The sequence below is a fragment of the Macrobrachium rosenbergii genome, chromosome 10 (assembly GCF_040412425.1).
Source record: "Macrobrachium rosenbergii isolate ZJJX-2024 chromosome 10, ASM4041242v1, whole genome shotgun sequence".
NCBI classification, from domain to species: domain Eukaryota; kingdom Metazoa; phylum Arthropoda; class Malacostraca; order Decapoda; family Palaemonidae; genus Macrobrachium; species Macrobrachium rosenbergii.
The window spans coordinates 3,235,734-3,254,985 of record NC_089750.1 but is presented as its reverse complement, the minus strand read 5'-3'; the positions used below and the strand labels follow the sequence as shown (position 1 = coordinate 3,254,985).

Sequence of the window (19,252 nt, the reverse complement as noted above, 5' to 3'; positions counted from 1 at the left end):
TAAATACGATTTTCTATAAAAGCAAAATTATACAGTTCTATTTTTGTATACAAGAATGAAATTATGAATGAACTCTATGATGATGAGGCCCATTAAAAAAACTGCAGATCTTTTATAAAAGGGTCTATCAATTAAGGATGAAGAATTAAAAGAAGCAAAATAACCCCCTTAGTAACAAAATCAGACAAAAAAAAAATTTGTACATTTCACGACGTCATCGACAACTCATTTACATTATGCTTCACATTTGCAAGACAAAATGCACTCGGTATAATCACATATATAAAAAAAACGAGAACTTTGTTTTTTACAATGAATATGAAAAGAAAATGGAAAAAAAAGTGGTTTTCGCGCAAGGGAAGGGACCATCGAAATAATGTTCCAAGGTAAGAAGAAGAAGAAGCGCAGGTGCCATTGTTTACTTCCACGATGGCGTTCGGGATCTACAGCCTGCTGGAAGCTGTGATATTATGCCTAAACGCCGTTTGTATTTTGAATGAGGAGAGGTTCCTCTCGAGATGTGAGTATGTAGTGAAGAGTTCCATCTGAGATAGAAATGGGGACGGTGTTCTGTTGGTCTTAATTGAAGATGTGTGGGTGTGCCATTTTCCCGTCTGCTTCTCCTTCTCGGGGATTAAGCATCAATCAGATGACGTAATGTCAAATGTCATGCTCCCTAATTTATGACGCACTGAATGCCCTTACGTTGTAGACGATGCAGGGATGCTTAACTACAAATATGCATGAATTCTAGTTTATAAATCATGTTCAAAATACCCATATTACCCTTGATAAGTTCTGGTTTAGCGTAGCCTAAGTTGCCGGGTGTCGTTGGCTTAACCCAGCCCAAATTAAGGGGTTTCGCCGGTAAAACTGAAAACTACTACCGCGCCCCGCTGGTTCGGTAGTTACTAGTTTATGTGCAGTATGTTCGCCTTGTTTAGTACCAGCCCCTTGGGATTGAATGCCAAAACATAAACAAAAGGCAGCAAATATAAACATAAAGACATATAATAAAACTTAAAGGCAGCAAATATCCCAGTCGGTGACGGGCGGGAGTCAGGTTGCGGTAGTAGTATTCAGTTTTACCTTATAGACTAGCCTACACTTGAACATTTTTGGTTTCACTTGCATAGTGTACTGCTAGGCTACACCTAGGTAATGCGGTGAATCTCTTGTCATCCAAAATGTTAATTAGTGATTTTGGTAAAATTTTACTTTAAAGCACTATGACTTTATTTTAACACGAAAATATAATTTTCTTACATTTTAATGCATGATTTGAACGTTTCTGACGTTTGCTTTGTTTGCAAATGACCTAATCAACCACACCTATCTAACCTAAGATACTAGATCCTTTCCTTAGTGTGTGATATTGTGTTGTTGGTTAGGTTATTTGTGATAAGAATGAATGTCAGAAAGATTCAAGCAAACATTGAAACACAGGAAAATAATATTTTCATTTCTTAAGTGTGGTCATTGTTTAAAATAAAAATTTTACCTTCAGCAGATGGGGATTAAATTTTTTGTGGCTCCCTCCCCACGGATCACTAATGTAACCTTTTGTAATTTATGGCAGGCTGAGTTCTAGTCTTGGTAAATATCCCTTTCTGGGTAGATTAGGTTAATATGTGAATGGTAACATCCTTACTCTATGATTTTACTTGTGCACTTGTACCAGTGGTTTCCTGCAAAGTAAGTCATCTTAATGGTGAAACTAGATAAGTCACAAGCTATTGCAACCCATAGGCTAGGTCAAAACAACAAGTCCTTTTTAGATTAATCTATGAATGTTGGGTATAGCTTAGTACATTGATTGAAAAGTAAGTTGGGAAATCCAGCGTAACATAATCTGAAATAACTTTTTGGTTAGACTATTCTTGATGATAGGCTTGTATCATCAGCAGATTAACTTAGTTGTTATGTTTAGGCAGTTTTAGTTTGACTTAGGTAGGGTTGGGTTGTCAGTATAGCAATATTCAGTATAGCAGCTGAAAGCTGTTAATCAGCTTGGTTCAAGCTATACTAGTCATTTAGAGGTATTACTTATCTAAGACAGAACTTTTTTTCAGTGCCCGGATGGGGAGGATCTCACGTTCAAGGATTTGGCGAAGAACCTGGAATAAAGACCCAAATATTCCATTTTATTCGGTCAATTAAAACTGTTATGAAGTGTGAGTATAAAGTTTGGTACATGTTTCCCTTGTAAAGTATGTAGAATTTAAATGTGCATATTACCTAAGTATAAAAACTACAAACTCATGCTTTACGAATGTTCATCCTTTTAATTGTCAGTTGGGAAAAGCTGTGGCAATGTTGACGAAGTTGTGGAACTTTGCTGATGTTCTCACATAGTGCTACTTTTGATTGGCCGTAAAGAAGAGCATTGCTTTCCTCTGGGACTGAGGTTATTGGGATATTTATTCACTTGATTGTATGCATATACAGTCTACAGTATATTAGCCTCTTTGACTTGCATTTAATTCACTCATACGCAACTTGATTCCTGCTCAAAGAGTTGCACTGAGTATGCAAAAGGACATAGTAAGTTCCTGTCTTTCCAGATGGCATTTTTCAGAAAAAGGTTGGATGGTTGTGACATGTATTTATGCAAGTATGTTACAAAAATTAGATGCATACCTACCCCAGATAAGACAGACATCAAATTTGGATGGTCACTGGCATATAATTCACCCATTTAGGGTGCCCTGTTTTCATGTACTGTATTTGTAAGGTATGGGCTTGAGAATATTTGTTAGTTTCACAAAGGTTTTCTCTTTTCTGAAAAATAGATAAAAGAAGTATGTAAGGCAAATTGACATGCACCTTTGCTGGTATGAAAGTGTCTCAAAATACATGGAAAAGCACTGCCACTGATATTACAGAATCTTTAGTCCTTGGGATTGATAATGATTGTTTTGAAGGTTTTGTAGAATTTTCTGTTTCCCTGAATTAATGTTTTCCAAGGTTTAGTAAAGGCACAATAAATTGTTCTCATTGTAATGAAAATTATCACATGTAGTTATCTTGTGTGAATGTTCTCTTTAGATGATTTATTTTCTAAACAGTTGTTTTTCCTCAGTAGTGTAAATTATAGTATAGACTATCATAGGAAGGCTTGTATTTTGGCATCTTTTGATAAGAAATTTTCATCGTATCCCATAATCTATGTGCTTTTTAAGGCAGTGCAAACAAATAATTTTGTATTGAGGTGCTTTTGTGTCATTATTCTATACCAAATGTCGTCTTCACGCTATTTGTTGTAAGGTCTCTGTTGGTCTGGCATAGTAAGGAGGTCCACACTAGACTTCCTACTCCATTTCACACCTAACCCCTTTGGGCAGTTACCTTTGATGGCATAAGGCCAGCTTAACCTAAAGCAGCCAGTCAACCTTTAGCTGTGTAACTGTAGGTGTTGATGTCCATGATTCTTGGCATCTGAAAGTGCATTGTAAAAGCAAAATGTTTCTTGGCCATACTTTTTCTGATTTATGATTTCTGAACTGGTAGATATTCATAAAGATATTTGTCTTTCCTTATTTTTTCTCTCTGCTGTGGAAACTTGCATAGCAAGCTGCTATTTATGGGTTTTTGTATGAATTTGTTTTGGTTTGTTTATAAGGAATAGCCTTTTTATAATGAAACTGTACAGTTGAGGCCAGGTACCATGTGCTTGTTATTTTTAATGGTTAAATCAGCCAACACTGGATGGATAACAGCAGTGGACAGAATTAACAGACATAATCCATTCCAGAAGGTTTTCCTTTAATCACATTTTCCTTAAACTGAACAAATTTTTCCCATAATAATTGGAATCGGATTAATCAGTTTCAGACCTCCAAAAGCATGAAAAATAAAAGTTTTAACCCAGCTCTAACAAATATAGCATGCAGAAATCATACAGAAAAACCATAAGGTAAATAGATTAAATGATTGTAATTTTGTTTTCACATTACCTGTAATTGGGAGGGTTAATTGCCTGTGTGGAAGGTGGCGAGGAAGGGGAAAAGGGGGAGAAATGTTATTGTTTGGAAGGGCAGTCCTTTTCCATGAAAACAGTAGCAACTTTGCTTCTGGGGCTTTTCTCGCATCTGTCTTCTATTGGTTTCGTATTGAGACTTATTTTGTTTCTTTCCGACTAAAAACGTATCTTGCCTACATTGTAAAATGTGCCTAGATTGGGAGATAGCATTGGCATTCAGCAGGTTTATAACACGGCTTCTTACAGCTTTGTCTGGTTAATATTTTTCAAGGAAACTTTGCAGTTCCCTCCAGGTTTCTTATATTTCTTTTGTTAATGAACTTGAGACATCCTTCCCTCCTCCTCTTCTGGAGACAACTCCCCAGCTGTTGTCTGTTGCTGCTCCTTTGGAAGTGAGTGCAGTTCTTTTGTTCTGTTTTGTTATCCTCCACATCATCATCACTGACCTCGAAGCCCCTGTACTTGCCCAGAGACACAATATCCTCCACAACAGGCTCAGCCTTGCTGGCATCCCTAGCCTTCATGAATTATGTACAGTAGTTACTGTACTGAGCACTTGAATATGAAAAACACACAGATGCAAGGTGTAGCATAGATGTGCACTGAGTGAGACCCCACACATAAATTGAACCCTCCCCTTTGTTTCAGCTGGAAACCAAATGTATGTGACATGTTAATCCCATACATTTTGTATCTGGTCATCTTTGTGTATCTTTTAAACGAGCAAACATCTGTTAAAAGAGTGGATTTTCCACAAACAAAAGATCCTTTAAGTGAATTGTTCAGTGTTGACATATGTCACATTGCTTTTACATGAGTGTTTTCAAGACATGCAGTGTTGTATAGTTTTGAATTAATGGCAGCACTGTTTTAAACTAGTATAATGAGAACAGTGAATCACATATATAGACTTGTACAACTTCCTGAAGAGTTTGCATTTAATGGAGAAGTTGAAAATTGGTGCCGTGCAGAATTAAAGGAGGACAACTTATGCTAAGAAACCAAAGGGAGCAGATAGTCAGAAAGCAGTACAAGTTGGTCCAATACTGCAAAGGACTTTTAGTACAATTGGCCAATCAATTGCTGACACCCTTTCTGATGAATAAAAAAAAAATGGGCTTTTAGATCAAGGAGTTTTGTATTGTCTTAGAATTTAAATGCAGTGGAAGTATTTGGCAACAATATTAAGTTATCCAATACCAAATACTTTTCCCATCTATATGTTGAATATAACTTTGCAGTACAGCTATAATATTGGCCAGTTGTATGAAAAGGTTGCAGATCTTTAATAGAATGAAAGATTTAGTCATTTCCTCTTGCAAAACTATTTTTCAGTTATCCTCATAAGTTTTTAGGGAAGTGCTACTTCTGGCAGGATAGTCCTTGTTAATTGCTTGAAAATACATTCTAATATAATGGATGCAACACCCAGCACAGATGTGCATGTTGTAGCCTTGAATCTAAATTTTAGACATGAATAATTCCTTAGTGGAATAACGTTGAGCAAAGCAAATGTGATTTCTCATGCACTTTATACATGGGAATGTTGTATGCCTGTAAAAAAAGGAAGTAAACCTTCGTGAAATGCTGGCTGATTCAGTCCTTGGGTGGATTGAATCATGTGATTGATGAAAATGGTGTGTATATGAAATAATACATTTAATGGTATATGTTTACTGCATTCATTCATATTTTATCATAATACATTTGCTGGTATATGTTCACTGCATTAATACATATTTTACCATGTTGGGTTATTCACTTTTATTTCTTGAATTGTAGGTTTTGTGTGTGAATCTGTCAATATCAGTGCTAGAAGAAATTTTTTTGAAGGCAGAATTTTTAAAATGTTTTATCGTCGTTTGTGTAACTCGAATTGGTTCAGACTTCCATTGTGTTACAAAAAAAATACAGGGGCTGCATTAAAATGTTTTATTTAGTATCTGATGTACTTGGTCTCTCTTAAACTTTCCTTCTTGTTATCAGATCAGTTTACCATTTTGGAAAAACAGTGGAAACTATGGGCAGCTGCTAATTGCCGAAGCTGCTAACTTATCAGTTATAAATGACAATACAGTAGTAGGCAGAAGAATAATGATAAGAATGATTGATAAATACTGTACATTGGCTCTACTTTGTTTTTACTTACCTTCATTATGGTGTTATTAAATGAACTGTGATTTATATGTTGTGAAACAGAAATTTCTCTTTATTTGGTCATTGCAGTTTCAAGGCCAAGTCATCCCAGAATTTGTGTGGCTTAGAAACAGCCAGATTAGTTCTTTGGGAATTATAAATTATAAAGTACTAGAGAATTTAATACAGTATTTGATCATGTGTGAGTAAGTAAAGGGTAAGGAACGGTGTGTAGATTCCAAAAATTAGCTAGTGAATGCTGCAGTAATTTTCAATTTGGTCATTTATTCAGTGATTCTGTTTTATTTGAAGTAAAAGATTGGATACTCTCATAAAATGATGTAAAGGTATAGTGCATCTTAGTAAAGCTCTCTTCTCTCTCTCTCTCTCTAGGTTGAATTTTATTTTAATGTGCTTTGGATACGACTGTGTGATTTTTAAGTAGCTGTTATGTGAGTCTCTTTATCTTGGTGAAAAGCTGTACAAACTATTATTACAAAGTTCTGTCATATTCTTTTTATTGTAAAGTAATTAACTGATATTTTTCACAGAGCCAGTAAAGTTATATGTCATGAACTTCATAACATTTTGTATGTTCACACTGTGATGTATCGTTTAATTGTAAATATTTTAGTAATTTCTTGAAAGTTCTTCATGACTTCTCAGTGTACATATGCTAGCTAGTTGCTTTATTAAAGATGTCATTGTAAACTGGAATTTTGCTACTCTTCTTATTATTGATGCCTTCTTGTGTTTTTCAGATCCGCTGATACCTGTGAATATTTTTGTCATCCTGTTCAAGCTTATTTTTGGCTGAAAGTATGTGGGAATGTTAAGAAAAAAATATTGTACTACTGTTCTATCAAGGAAACGTTTGCTGCACACCAAGCATGCTGTCGAACTGTGATGCTCAGGAAGTCGTATTTTTGTGGATTAATTGTTTTTGTATGGATATTGAAATATATTAAGTTTTTTTAGAAGTTTCTTTTACACGACCTCTTGGTGGCATTAAAAGCTTTTCATTAGAACCACTGAAATGAATGGATATATCACACTTGTACAGAACAGGTATAGTTTGGTTGGCCACAGAACATTACACTACATGAATGTAGCTGATCGTTTTCATTTCATTTTCATGCAGTGTAGGGTATTAATGTACTGATGTATTGATGAGTGGCAACAGGACCTAGATGTACCATTTTCATGCAGGTGGCTTGAGAAGAGAACCATGTGTGAGTGAAGCATTACACTTGTGGCAGTGAAGCGAAATTGTTGGCGATACGAAGGATGTGCTGTACTGTAAGCCGTCATCATCATACATTTCTTACATTGGATCTTCCCTGTTCGGGGTTAGACATGAAATGAGTTAACTAAACTTCTCCGTGGTGTGTGTCCTCAGTCTAGTATCCCATCTGGTTTAAGTTTTGGTCCATGCCCTTTTTCCATGATGTTTTGGGCCTTTCTTCCGGCTTTTGAACTTCTTCCTTACCTATAATTTCTGTGACTAGTCCTCAACCCCTTTTAACACCTGCCCAAACCAACTAGGTATAAGGATACACGACCGTGTAGATTTTGCAGTTTTCACTACAGAGAAGAAGGAATTATTTTGCCTGTGTTGTTAATAGCATACAAACGATTTAATGGAAATTATAACTTTTTAAGTTTGGTTGTATTTATGATACAGATTCGAGCTTGGGCAGGATAGAAGAAACCAGTCGCTTGAATGAAGTGAGTGAAGGACCAATATAAAAATAAGGATGGTAAGGAAGGAAGAATGAACTTCCGGAGGAGAGTCAGCCACATTCCTAGACTCGAGCTTCTGGCCTAAAGGTTTTGTGCATAAATGAGGCGAAAACTGTCGTGAGGTATAGATAAAGAATTTGGGCAGAAAGGTGGGAAGAGGTATGTGTTGTCAAGTTTTTGGAATGTACAATGAGCTGATATCTGTGGCGCTAGCAGGAGGAAATGCCATCAGTGCACCTCACATTGTGCTCTAGGCATTACTCTCCATGGGGGCAGTTCGTGCCGTCAGCACTGCAGGCATTACACAAGGTTCTGTGTAGAGTCCCTTTGGCTGCTAGCTGCTACCCCTTTCATTCCTTTTACTGCGCCTCCATTTATATTCTTTCCTCCATCTTACTTTCCACCCGCTTCTAACAGTTTCATAGTGCAACTGCGAGGTTTTCCTCCTGATACTCTTTTTAAACCTCTTACTATCAGTTTTCCATTCAGTGCTGAATGCCCTCATTGGTCCCAGTGCTTGGCTTTTGGCCTAAATTCTATATTCTATCTCCCTATCTAGGTATTACTAAAATGTGCTTACAGTATGCCTTTGAGGCCTAGCTGTACCCTTTATTAGCCTTGTACCTTATTTATATTCCTGCCTCCTTTCTTCTGTCTTGCTGTCCAACCTCTCTGAGTATTACATCATAGTACAAATGTGAGGTTTTCTCATTGTTTCACCTGTAGGTCATTATACTTCAGGTCAGTTGCTTTCAAGATCTCTTCATCTTGCTGTTCAGCTACTGCAAAACCATTTCAGTGTCAGTGTCAAATGGCTGAAAGTGCGTGAGTGCTGGGCTATATAGGTATAGCTAAAAATATGATCTACATGTACTACAGGATTGCAGTAATGTGGAAGGCTTACGCGAAGCCAAGTGTATTTCAAAATTTATGTATGGGTAATGGGTTAACATATATTTCAAGGGATTATTGGTAAATAACTCTAACTGTTTGGTGTCCAGTAAGGCAACTTTGCTTGTGTGTTCAATGTGATACTTGTGAATGGTACAGAGTAGAGCAAGACGGGGTTTAAAGTTAAATGCAAATGTAAACCTGTGTTATGCAACCACAGGACTTGTTAAAATTAGAGTGAGATAAAGCTGAAGAAGTTGGAAGAGGCCAGAGAGAAGTGCAGCTAGCGCCAAAGATAATTGTGACTTGGCACATGGCTAGGTAACAGATGCTGATTTTGTATGTGGCTGCCTTCATTTTCCCATGTAACTGTTAGATGTCAGTTGTTGAAATGCTTAGAATGTGGCTGTGTTGCATTTGCTCGGTACAGTGACTTTGCTATGCCATTGTACAGGTATAGTGTCTTCCATTCTCCATATCTCAGGTGTCATTGATTTTTAAAATTTAATATTCACGTTTCTTATTTCTTGTATACTAAAATTACCCAGTTTTATTTATACCTTTGCATTTAAATGCAGGTTTAAACAGTGCACTTGGAAATTCGGTGCTTCTCAAATCGTGCAGCTTCTTGCCACCAGACAGTTTCAGAAGCGTGGCTCCCAGAATTTTTGTAATTAATATTTATGCTCATGTCATGAATGTAAGTATCGAGGAAGGTTGAGTACTTGGTAAAAGTTAACCCAGTGCCCAGTCCAAAGTCTAAGTCTAAGTCTGGAGGCATTTATAATTTCCTTGATTGCTTTCCATCGTACAATTAAGTATTACTTGATGTATAGTTTTCTTGAAAATAAATGTTATAATTTTCTTACTTCTTCTTTCCCTGATGTTTCCTTTCTTTTACAAGTTTGCACTTTCTGCTTTTGTCAGCTGTTAATGACATCTATACATTTTCATCAGATCAAGATTCTTGCCAGAGATGTTTCCTTGCGCTTAACAGCAGACACCACCAATGATATCAATGGGACACTCATGATTGTGAGGATTGCAAGCAAAGGGTCTTTGACAGCCAGTACTCATTCTGTTTGAGACCAAAGTAATGACACGCAGGTGACCTTGCGACCTCCACAAATGATGCATAGTTCAGAAGCCTTGACATATTATTAAAAGGGCTATCAACAGCAAACTCAAGGCACAGGATGTGACACAGGAAGTCAAGTTCCCCAACCAAGTACATGTGTGTTTAAGTTTGCCTGTCCTACTTGCAGTGACTAGTAATCTGCCCAAAGAAACCTCCGTCTTTCAGGAGTCGTTACAGAGATATTCCTCGATTGTGTCAGAGTAGTTTTTTATGTTTTTATCTTTGAAGTCTTTGGTATTCCCTTCATTGCAGACAGTTGGATGGAGCAGAACCCAGTAAGATTTTTCTAGCAACAAAACATCGAGCAGATAGCAAGTTGTAAGACTGGCTCTTTTTAGCTTGGTCTTCTAATGAGCAGTGCTAGGGTGGTGACCCTTGTAGATTCCAGGCAGGGGATGCCCAATAAGGACTGAAACAGCACACGGTTGCTTTACAGTTCTCTCTGCTGGGCACAAAGCCGAGAGGCTTCTTTTGGACAAGGGGGACGAGAACTTTCAGTCATAAGGAACTTTGCTTGAGATGTCAGCATGTCCTGTCTGTGTCCATAGGTCTCCTTTTAAGCTTCTGAGACAGACTTCCCAGTGCATCCCGAGGGAATTTCTTGTGATGAAAATTTAACAAGAACAGTTCCTTAGTAACACCAGCACATAAGGCCAAGAAGTTAGGGGGCCAAGCTTTGGGCCTACGCCTGCTCACGATTCTCCGCATTCAGGCACATGCTGTTATGAAAAAGGTGAAAGGTCTGCAGGGGTTTTGTGCCATCAGTGCACCTCACGTGGTCCACTGTAGGCATTGCTTAAGGTTCTTTGCAGCGTCCCTTTGGCCCCTAGTTCCAACCCGTCATTCCTTTAAGTGTACCTCCGTTAATATTACCTTTCTTCCATCTTACTTTACACCATCTCCTAACAGTTGCTTCATAGTGCAACTGCGAAGTTTTCCTGCTGTAATACCTTTAAAACCTCCACTCTGAATTTCCATTTCAGTGCTGAATGACCTCATAGGTCCCAGGGCTTGTTCTTTGGCTGAAATTTTATATTCCAATTCCAATTCCATAGAGATTTCGTGGAAGACATTGCGGTCCAGTCTTATTCCCATGTGGTGGTTAGGACTTTTGCTAACAAGCTGGTTTCGGTGGCCACAAGGGCAGCAGTAAACTTTTAGGGATCACCGGTCTCAATTTAGCATGGCCAGGTGTGTGACTGGGAGAAATGAAGACAAAATCCTAGGTAACCTAGCCCACGCCAAGGCTCCTTCCACCATTTACTTATAGCAGCCTAGACCGATCGCAAAGAGCTTTGTCAAGGTGAGGTGTTGGTGCTGAATGGCCACCCGGTTCCCAGCCACAAGGGAGATTCATTCAAGAGATGTGACTGTATCTTCAAAGCACCCAGTTCACCAAGAAATTCAGGCAGCTGTTTCCTCCTTCAGGGTGCCCCAAGACAAAAGGTAGTTATTGACATTGCTCTGGGCCCGCGTTCGAGTTTCCGGCCGCCCAATGAAGAATTAGAGGAATTTATGTCTGGTGATAGAAATTCATTTCTTGCTATAATGTGGTTCCGATTCCACAATAAGCTGTAGGTCCCGTTGCTAGGTGACCAATTGGTTCTTAGCCACATAAAATAAGTCTAATCCTTCGGGCCAGCCCTAGGAGAGCTGTTAATCAGCTCAGTGGTCTGGTTAAACTAAGGTATACTTAACTTTTTGGCCCAGCAAACCCTTGCGGCAATCTTCAAGGTAAGATATGAGTGGGCATGAGCATCTGGTCTTGTTGAAACTGCTATGTAATAATAATAATACTGTAAAAGTAATGTTTTAGAACAGCCAACATGAATTATCATAACATCGCAACAATACTAGTGATGAAAGTAATTAAGTGGAAAAAGCATATATTTGCAAATGAAATAAATATTTATGATCATAAAAAAGATCAGTTCTTATTTTAGCAGACGAAAAATAACATTTATAGTTTTTAATAAGAGCAAGCGCCCTTGCTGGCACAAGGCCAGCTTAATCTACAATAACAGTAAGAATGTCAACAAAAGCATATACAGTATAGTCTTCCCTCCTCCAAGAGGCGTGTTTATCGTTTCCGATAATGTCGACCTCTGTTGATCAACTAGCAAGTCGCCTCAAAGAGCAAACAGAAGAAAAAAAAAAGTTAATGAACTGATATTCATAATATTTCATCTCGTGAATTTCAGCTTTCAGGTATTTGAACTCGGAAGTCAGTGAAAGACCCCTTCAGTGAATGATTTACTTCCTTATATCTCAACTGTCCTTGAATTGACGGCATAATGTGAACACAAGAGCAACGAATAACATTGTATGAGCCTTTTCGTCTCATTTTTAGAAAACAATGTTCTTTCCATTTGTTTTCATTCTTTACTGTCAAGTTAACGAACTTGTTCTCAGAAGATATGTCTGTCATTTATTATGAAAAATTATATATTTATGGAAATACATGATAATTTGTTTTGTGTTTGCCAGTTTTAAATTCTTTATTGAATACGTTATTCAGGCAGAATTATGTAAACGTGCAGTATCCAAGGTGCAGAGCTCAGTTACCAAGGTCATTGGATAGACGTCTTCTTTTTAATTTCGTTCAAAAGGCCGGGTCTTGTCTTTTCCCGGGCTGTGCAAAGTTTTAGATTTCGGTTTGAAAGATTAAGATTTTGAATAATGAACTGTTAATTAGTTATAGTTGTCAAGCTACAGCTTATGCTGCAAGTAGTATGCAATCAGAAGAATAAAAATTCTAAACGAGTTTGAATCATTGAGATTTCGACAAAAATATTGACTTTTAATCATTAAAAAGCTCGTATAATGCTAACGATCGGCGAATATGCAATAAGCTATCAGCAGATTACTGGCAACTAGTTAAATATTTTAGTCTAAAGATTAATTGAAATGCTGTGCCAATCATAAACACACCACCAGTTTCAAATTGGCCTGTAGGACAACGTAGCCATTATTGAAAGCTTGTCGCGTGGAGAAATGATTAATCTCGTACGTTGTTTTCTTTTCAAGTCCCCTCCTCGCTGCCAGACGAACGATCAAAGCAAAGCATAGAGGTCACTCACGACAGTCTTTCTCAGTCAGTCAGTGGACGGGGCGTGAGGTGTTTCGTGTAAAAAAAAACTTTGCTGGGTGTGGTTTTTTTTCGGTTTTTAACAATTCTCTCAGTTCGATTTTATAATTCAAGGAAAGACGATCGTTATTGCAAACAAAAACCTGATTAAAAAAAAAAAAGTAACTGACAGCGACCGAGTGCGAGGTCCTACGAAGAGAACGATAATTTTTCGGGTGAGTTCTTCTTCAATAAGTAAGACTTGAGAAAAGATTAGTCATGAATTTTTTGGTTTTGGCCGTCATTTGCTCCGTGGCCTGTGCTGTAGTCTATGTGATAGAGTCGAGGAAGAAGAAAAAACAGGAACAGGAGGCGTCGTAATGTTCTGAAACGAAATAAAAACATTGCTCTGAAAAAAAAAAAGTTTTTTTTAGTTTAAGTCAACCGCGTGCTGTAATATGCCTGGCCACTCGAATGTAAACATTCTCATTTTAAAGTTGTCCTTTTAACTTTGCTGCAAAAACGATTGACAACATTTTATTTGTATAATTTCAGAGGTCGAATATTTGGGTCAGTGAGGTCGCGACTGGCACTCCAGGCTATTGTATTACCTTCAACAACAGCACTTTTTTTTTTCTTTTTCTTTTTTTTTTTTTCACGCCACACAGCACAAACTTCCCTGAAACCGACACGAGAGCTTTTGATGATTTCGTAAACAAAACTTCATTTATTACACCTCTACAACAACAGCAGCTCTGTACACGATTATACGATTATTTTCATTATCATTTTTTAAGAGTATAACAATTATATCAAGTAATTATTAAAAAAAACACTATACAGTTTTTATAGACCTGTTTTTGGTATTAAGTAGATCTAGAACCACCCAAAAAAATGAATTAACGACCCAGACATGTTTCATTTCACACAGTCTTTTATTCCAACATTCGATCGAGTATAAATACGAAACATTTGCGCTAGCACAGTAGTTCATGTAACTTTTTTTGATAAAATAGGCCTATTAGTACCCATAGAGCTTCCGCGTAGCTGGATAAAAACACAGGATATCTTAGTTTTTAATAATAGATAAAGCTTGAAGAATTTTTACGCACACCCACATTTACATAGAACATACAACGTTACTAGAAACACTTGACAATTAAGACACTGTTGGAAACCGGTTCACTTAGGCTACGAAGACAAGCCCACCATGTCTTGGGCAGACTTTGTCAACTGGCTCGACGACAACAAAGTTGTGCTGATCGCTGTCACTTGTTCAGGTAAGTGGTAAAAAAGGTTTAGTTATTAATTAGAGGTAGTTTTTAGTATCATCGTTAGTTAGTTACTTTGATGCAGCTTTGTTGGTTGATAAAAGGTAGTTTATTCTGTTGTTGGGTAGTTATTGTACTGAAACGTGGCCATAAAGTAGTACCTAAGATAATTTTGTAAAATTTGTCCGACTGTCCGCTTAGGTAAGGTTTTTAGAACATACCCAATATCTGTGCAGGTAAAACCTAACTCCATAGGCTATACATCACTCTATGGGTGATGTAGAGTCAACATTTTATGTGGTGGATCTAGGCCAAGGGTCTAGGTAATAACTGGAAGCCAATGGGAATTTGCCAATGCTGCAGTGCGTATTGCATTTCGCAAAGTTAGTTTTTAATTTTATTTTGGCCACCAGGCCAGAACGTGACTACATTTTCTGCAGTTAAAATCGGAAACATATCTCAAGTGAATTGGTAACTTTAATGTTGCGGGATCTTTTTCATTTCTTGTGATTGGGATAGGCCATTTTTGACGTTACGTGATTCTTTGTGGCATTCGTGACACATTACTGAATATTTTGGTGGGCCAAACACGAAACGTTTGCGTGATACCGCATTTGTATCATTGTATTTAGCCAGTAACTTAACTGTTACAGTTCTTGGCTGATTATTTGTTGAACACTAGGCAGTCTGCTGCAGCAGATAGTGTCGTTTTTAGTATCAGGTTTAATACTTCTCGGTATGCTAAGATTTTCATCGTGGCTACAACTAGGATGAGGAATAGTTTGCATAGCGCAGAGGAGAGGAACAGATTCATTCCTACTCTCTTCTGACGTCTTGTGAATTCAGGTGTATCGGTTTTATTTTCTGTCCTTCATTTTTATTTAGTTATCACCTTTTCCTATAACTCTCTCTCCTCTCTCTCTCTCTCTCTCTCTCTCTCTCTCTCTCTCTCTCTCTCTCTGCAGGTTGACTCTGCTGGCCGCGAGTTCGAATCTCCGACCGGCCAATGAAGAATAAGAGGAATTTATTTCTGGTGACAGAAATTCATTTCTCTGTATAATGTGGTTCCGATTCCACAATAAGCTGTAGGTCCCGTTGCTAGGTAACAAATTGGTTCTTAGCCACGTAAAATAAGTCTAATCCTTCGGGCCAGCCCTAAGAGAGCTGTTAATCAGCTCAGTGGTCTGGTTAAACTAAGGTATAGCCTACTTAAATTTTTTGACTTCCCTATTGAAGCCTTTTTGGTTTATTATAATATGTTTACTCTGTTCGTAAGGGTTTTCGGGAAAGGATTTTTAAGAAAGACGGGAGAAATGTTAGGCCATGTTAAACTAACAGTGTATAACATCCGAAGCCGAATACAGGATTCACATTAAGTTCGTTACAAGAAAATACAGAATACAGGAAATAACGAAACATTCCGGATATAAAGCACGCGGGTGCCTGTTGGTAAGGCCCAAGGCGTTATTGCCTTAAGGAGGGCAAACCCCTTTAAAGTTGTGAAGACTCTTGCACTTGGTTTGAAGTTGTCGGCCACTCCAGTTGCGTCCGAAATAATTAGCAGATATGGCATTATTATTATTATTATTATTATTATTATTATTATTATTCATAATGCTTATTCGTATTATAATGTACAGTACGTGATCATTTTTAGGCCTATATATCTTGTAATGTTGCTTTTCGTACAATTAGGCCTATGACTTTCCGAGATATGTCAAGGAAGATATTGAAATATATATAATATATATATATATATATATATATATATATATATATATATATATATATATATTAGGTCTTTCCTAGAAAGCGACCCCCAAGTGTTTTAACCCGGTAAGTAACCACCTTTTGCGGCGTGTTTAGTACAAATTCCGTTGGGGATTACTGTAAAAACGTAAACAAAAGCTGTAAATATCATAAAGATAATGACCCCAAGAAATATTAGTCCTAGATAACGACCCCCGAACTTTGTTGAGGTCACTATCTAGGAAAGATCCATACACACTATATATATATATATATATATAACATATATATATATATATATATATATATATATATATATATATATATATATATATATATATATATATATATATATTTCCTTTATGTATCTCGAAATGCATATATATATATATATATATATATATATATATATATATATATATATATATATATATATATATATAGTACATTATCATCTCTTAATCTTAAAGTACATCAACTCATTGCAATAGTGCAATTACGCTGCAGCAAAAAATCTCAGAATGTATTTTTTTCAGAAAAAAATTCCGGGCGAATTATTACGCTGTGGTTAATAATTCACCTGAGACTAAATTCAGCGCCACTAAACTTGTTTTGCATTTAATTACTTGGCCAATTAGAGAGCAATTAGTGGTAAATTACGTTTTTCTCAAGGGTGGAAAATTACGCCGTTATTGTGGGAGGCGTAATTTTGCAACGTCTCGCATGAGGTACACTACTCATGCAGTCTCGCGCACACATACATACATACATACATACATACATACATACATACATACATACATACATACATATATATATATATATATATATATGTATTATATATAATCTATGTATTATATATAAACAGTATGGATATATATATAATAAATATATATGTGTATATATATAATATATATATATATATATATATATATATATATATATATATATATATATATATATATATATATATATATATATATATAAGCGTAATGTTTGGTGCGATGTGTAATATTGTTCCTGTAGATCTGCAAATTCTTTACAACTTCATTTGGTGTATCAGCATAAGAAATCAACCGTTTATAACACTATAAACCAAATGTCTCGTGAATTTGGTGGGTTTTCACAACGGGTTACTCTTACTAAGGTGACGTCATCGTGACTATCATCTAGAACTTATAGCTTAGTTATAAGACCTCTGACACGACGTCCTGGTGTCACAAATACCAGGGTCACCAAAAGAAAATAGAAGATAGTAATGTTTACACGAGCTGAAATAAAGGGGAATTTCTTCATTCTCTCTCGGATTTCAAGGCTTACAGTGGAAAACGTATCCAACCCAAAAATAAGGTAAAATGAGAAAGTTTGCGAGGTCATTGTAACTTACAATGACAGTGACAATGGTCGCAATTTTTCCGTTTTGAAAGAAGCGGGAAAGTGAAGAAGAATCCAAGAGATGAGTCTTTTCTTATTTTTCCACCAGGAAGGGGCGTTCATCTAGTCTCCGGGCTGGTAACGGGAAAGCGTTAGGAGCTTATAATTCCTGTAGTTCTTTTTTTTTTTTTACCGAAGGGATTTTTAAATAGGTAGTTTTGTACGAATGACAACACATTGTGATTTTCCGGAGGATTAAGATATGAATAAAAGTAATATCATGGTGTGTTCTTAATCTACTGTGAGTTCAGAATTTACGCTTACACAAACAGCACATATACATACATACATACATACATACATACATAAATGAATAGATAAATATATACATACATACACAATTATATATATATATATATATATACAATTTTGTTTTACATATGAAAGTGTAACTTCCTTACCCGCAGTCTTCCTGCCCTGTAAGTCTTCTCATAAACAGTTCAGCCAGAGACATAGTAAAGAACTGTTGCATCAGCCTAATCCCCTCTCTTGAGGAGACTGAATAACGCATCCCCCACCCCTCCTCCCTCACCCCCTCCATCCCAGTGGCCGTCCTCCCAGTTCTTGTAAGTTTACGGGTTGCATGGGGCTATCCTACGTATGGCTTCCTGTCGAAGCGAGCGCTGCGCTTTTGTTTCTTTCTTCCGTATTTCCCTCTTCTATGACCGCGGAACCATAGCCTCCCAGAGGATGTCGGGCGGTTGGAAGTTCAGAAGTTCAGAGGAAGATGCAGTATTTTGCTACCCAGATACAGTTCAACCTGTATTTTAATATTTGACTTACATTTTTATTCATTCGTTAATTTGTTAATTTATCTGGTTTTCCTAATAACTTTCTGTATTTCTTATTACCTTCTGTTACTTCCTCCGATTGAACACCATATTCTTTGGAGGCTTGAATTTCAAGTCAGTGGCTCCTGTGGGTTTGTTCCATTTGAATAGGGTTCATCTAATAATAATAATAATAATAATAATAATAATAATAATAATAATAATAATTTATACAACCTGTTGGAGTTGTACCTTGAGGAACTGAAGGCTGGTCCTTGTGGAGACTTTTATGTCAGGCTCTCCAAACAACAATGACAAAGAACACGTGAAATAGCGTCTGTGCATTGAAGAGCACAGGCGTTATATGCAAGCATTCTTTCTCTCTTGAGAGGTGGATAATTATCATTATTCAGAAGATGAACCCTGTTTATACTGAACAAACTCGCAGGGGCCACTGAATTGAAATTCAAACTTCCAAAGATTATTATGGTGTTCATTTGAAAGAAGTAACAGAATAGGAAATACAGAAAAAATAGATCAACTTTCAGAGGAGAATAATTAAATGAACAAATTAATGAATAAATTAACAAATGTCACCTTGTACTTATAGCTAATATTCAGTTTTTTCGAGATAAATCATCGAAAATTTAAGTCAGTCACATACAAGCATAAATTTAGTATCTAATTGTTATCCCATAAAAATCTATATTTATTTATTAATTTATTATTATTTTTTTTTTTTGGAAGGATAACTCCAGAATGGACGAACAGAATTTGATCAAAGTTTCCATATATATATATTTTTAGGAAACCTTGTCTACATGATCAAATTTTGGAGAAAAAAATCAGCTGAAAATGGTCATGGTTTCTACGAAAACAGTTATTAAACTCTGATGACCTGGAGAAAGTTACCTCATGGATATATCTGAAAAATGTTCATTTTCGTCCATCCGTCCTTGAGACATCGTGCTGTAGTACAGATGATTACGGGCAAAAACGTAATATGCTACCAACAGCATGTAGCCTAAATGAATTAATATTGAAATGAACACTTTTCCATGCCTCCTCATG

The 19,252-nt window shown here is 36.6% G+C and overlaps 2 protein-coding genes across 3 annotated transcripts in view; both read left to right on the top strand.

The window, feature by feature from the left end:
• The first annotated feature begins 359 nt into the window (after positions 1 to 359).
• On the top strand, positions 360 to 9,620 carry LOC136842419 (immediate early response 3-interacting protein 1). Its single transcript, XM_067109730.1, has 3 exons — positions 360 to 520; positions 2,073 to 2,174; positions 6,880 to 9,620. Exons 1-3 carry the CDS (start codon positions 430 to 432, stop codon positions 6,933 to 6,935), a joined length of 249 nt encoding a protein of 82 aa, XP_066965831.1. The 5' UTR covers positions 360 to 429; the 3' UTR covers positions 6,936 to 9,620.
• A 3,350-nt stretch (positions 9,621 to 12,970) lies between these two features.
• The window catches only part of LOC136842417 (retinol dehydrogenase 13-like), a 29,780-nt gene continuing 23,498 nt past the window's right edge, over positions 12,971 to 19,252 (top strand). Inside the window, exons 1-2 of one of the 2 annotated variants that reach the window (XM_067109724.1) lie at positions 12,971 to 13,193; positions 13,513 to 14,237. In XM_067109724.1, the coding sequence (XP_066965825.1) occupies positions 14,168 to 14,237 (70 nt within the window). In that variant the 5' untranslated portion in view covers positions 12,971 to 13,193; positions 13,513 to 14,167. The remainder of the gene's footprint in view (positions 13,194 to 13,512; positions 14,238 to 19,252) is intronic. The other variant, XM_067109725.1, reaches the window with a different exon arrangement.

Bases quoted from the DNA above. Each gene is read 5' to 3' on its own strand.
- LOC136842419 (XM_067109730.1), top strand. From the start codon at position 430: ATGGCGTTCGGGATCTACAGCCTGCTGGAAGCTGTGATATTATGCCTA. The intron at 521-2,072 runs GTGAGTATGTAG...ACTTTTTTTCAG, and splicing joins GGAGAGGTTCCTCTCGAGAT to TGCCCGGATGGGGAGGATCT. The intron at 2,175-6,879 runs GTGAGTATAAAG...TGTGTTTTTCAG, and splicing joins AATTAAAACTGTTATGAAGT to ATCCGCTGATACCTGTGAAT.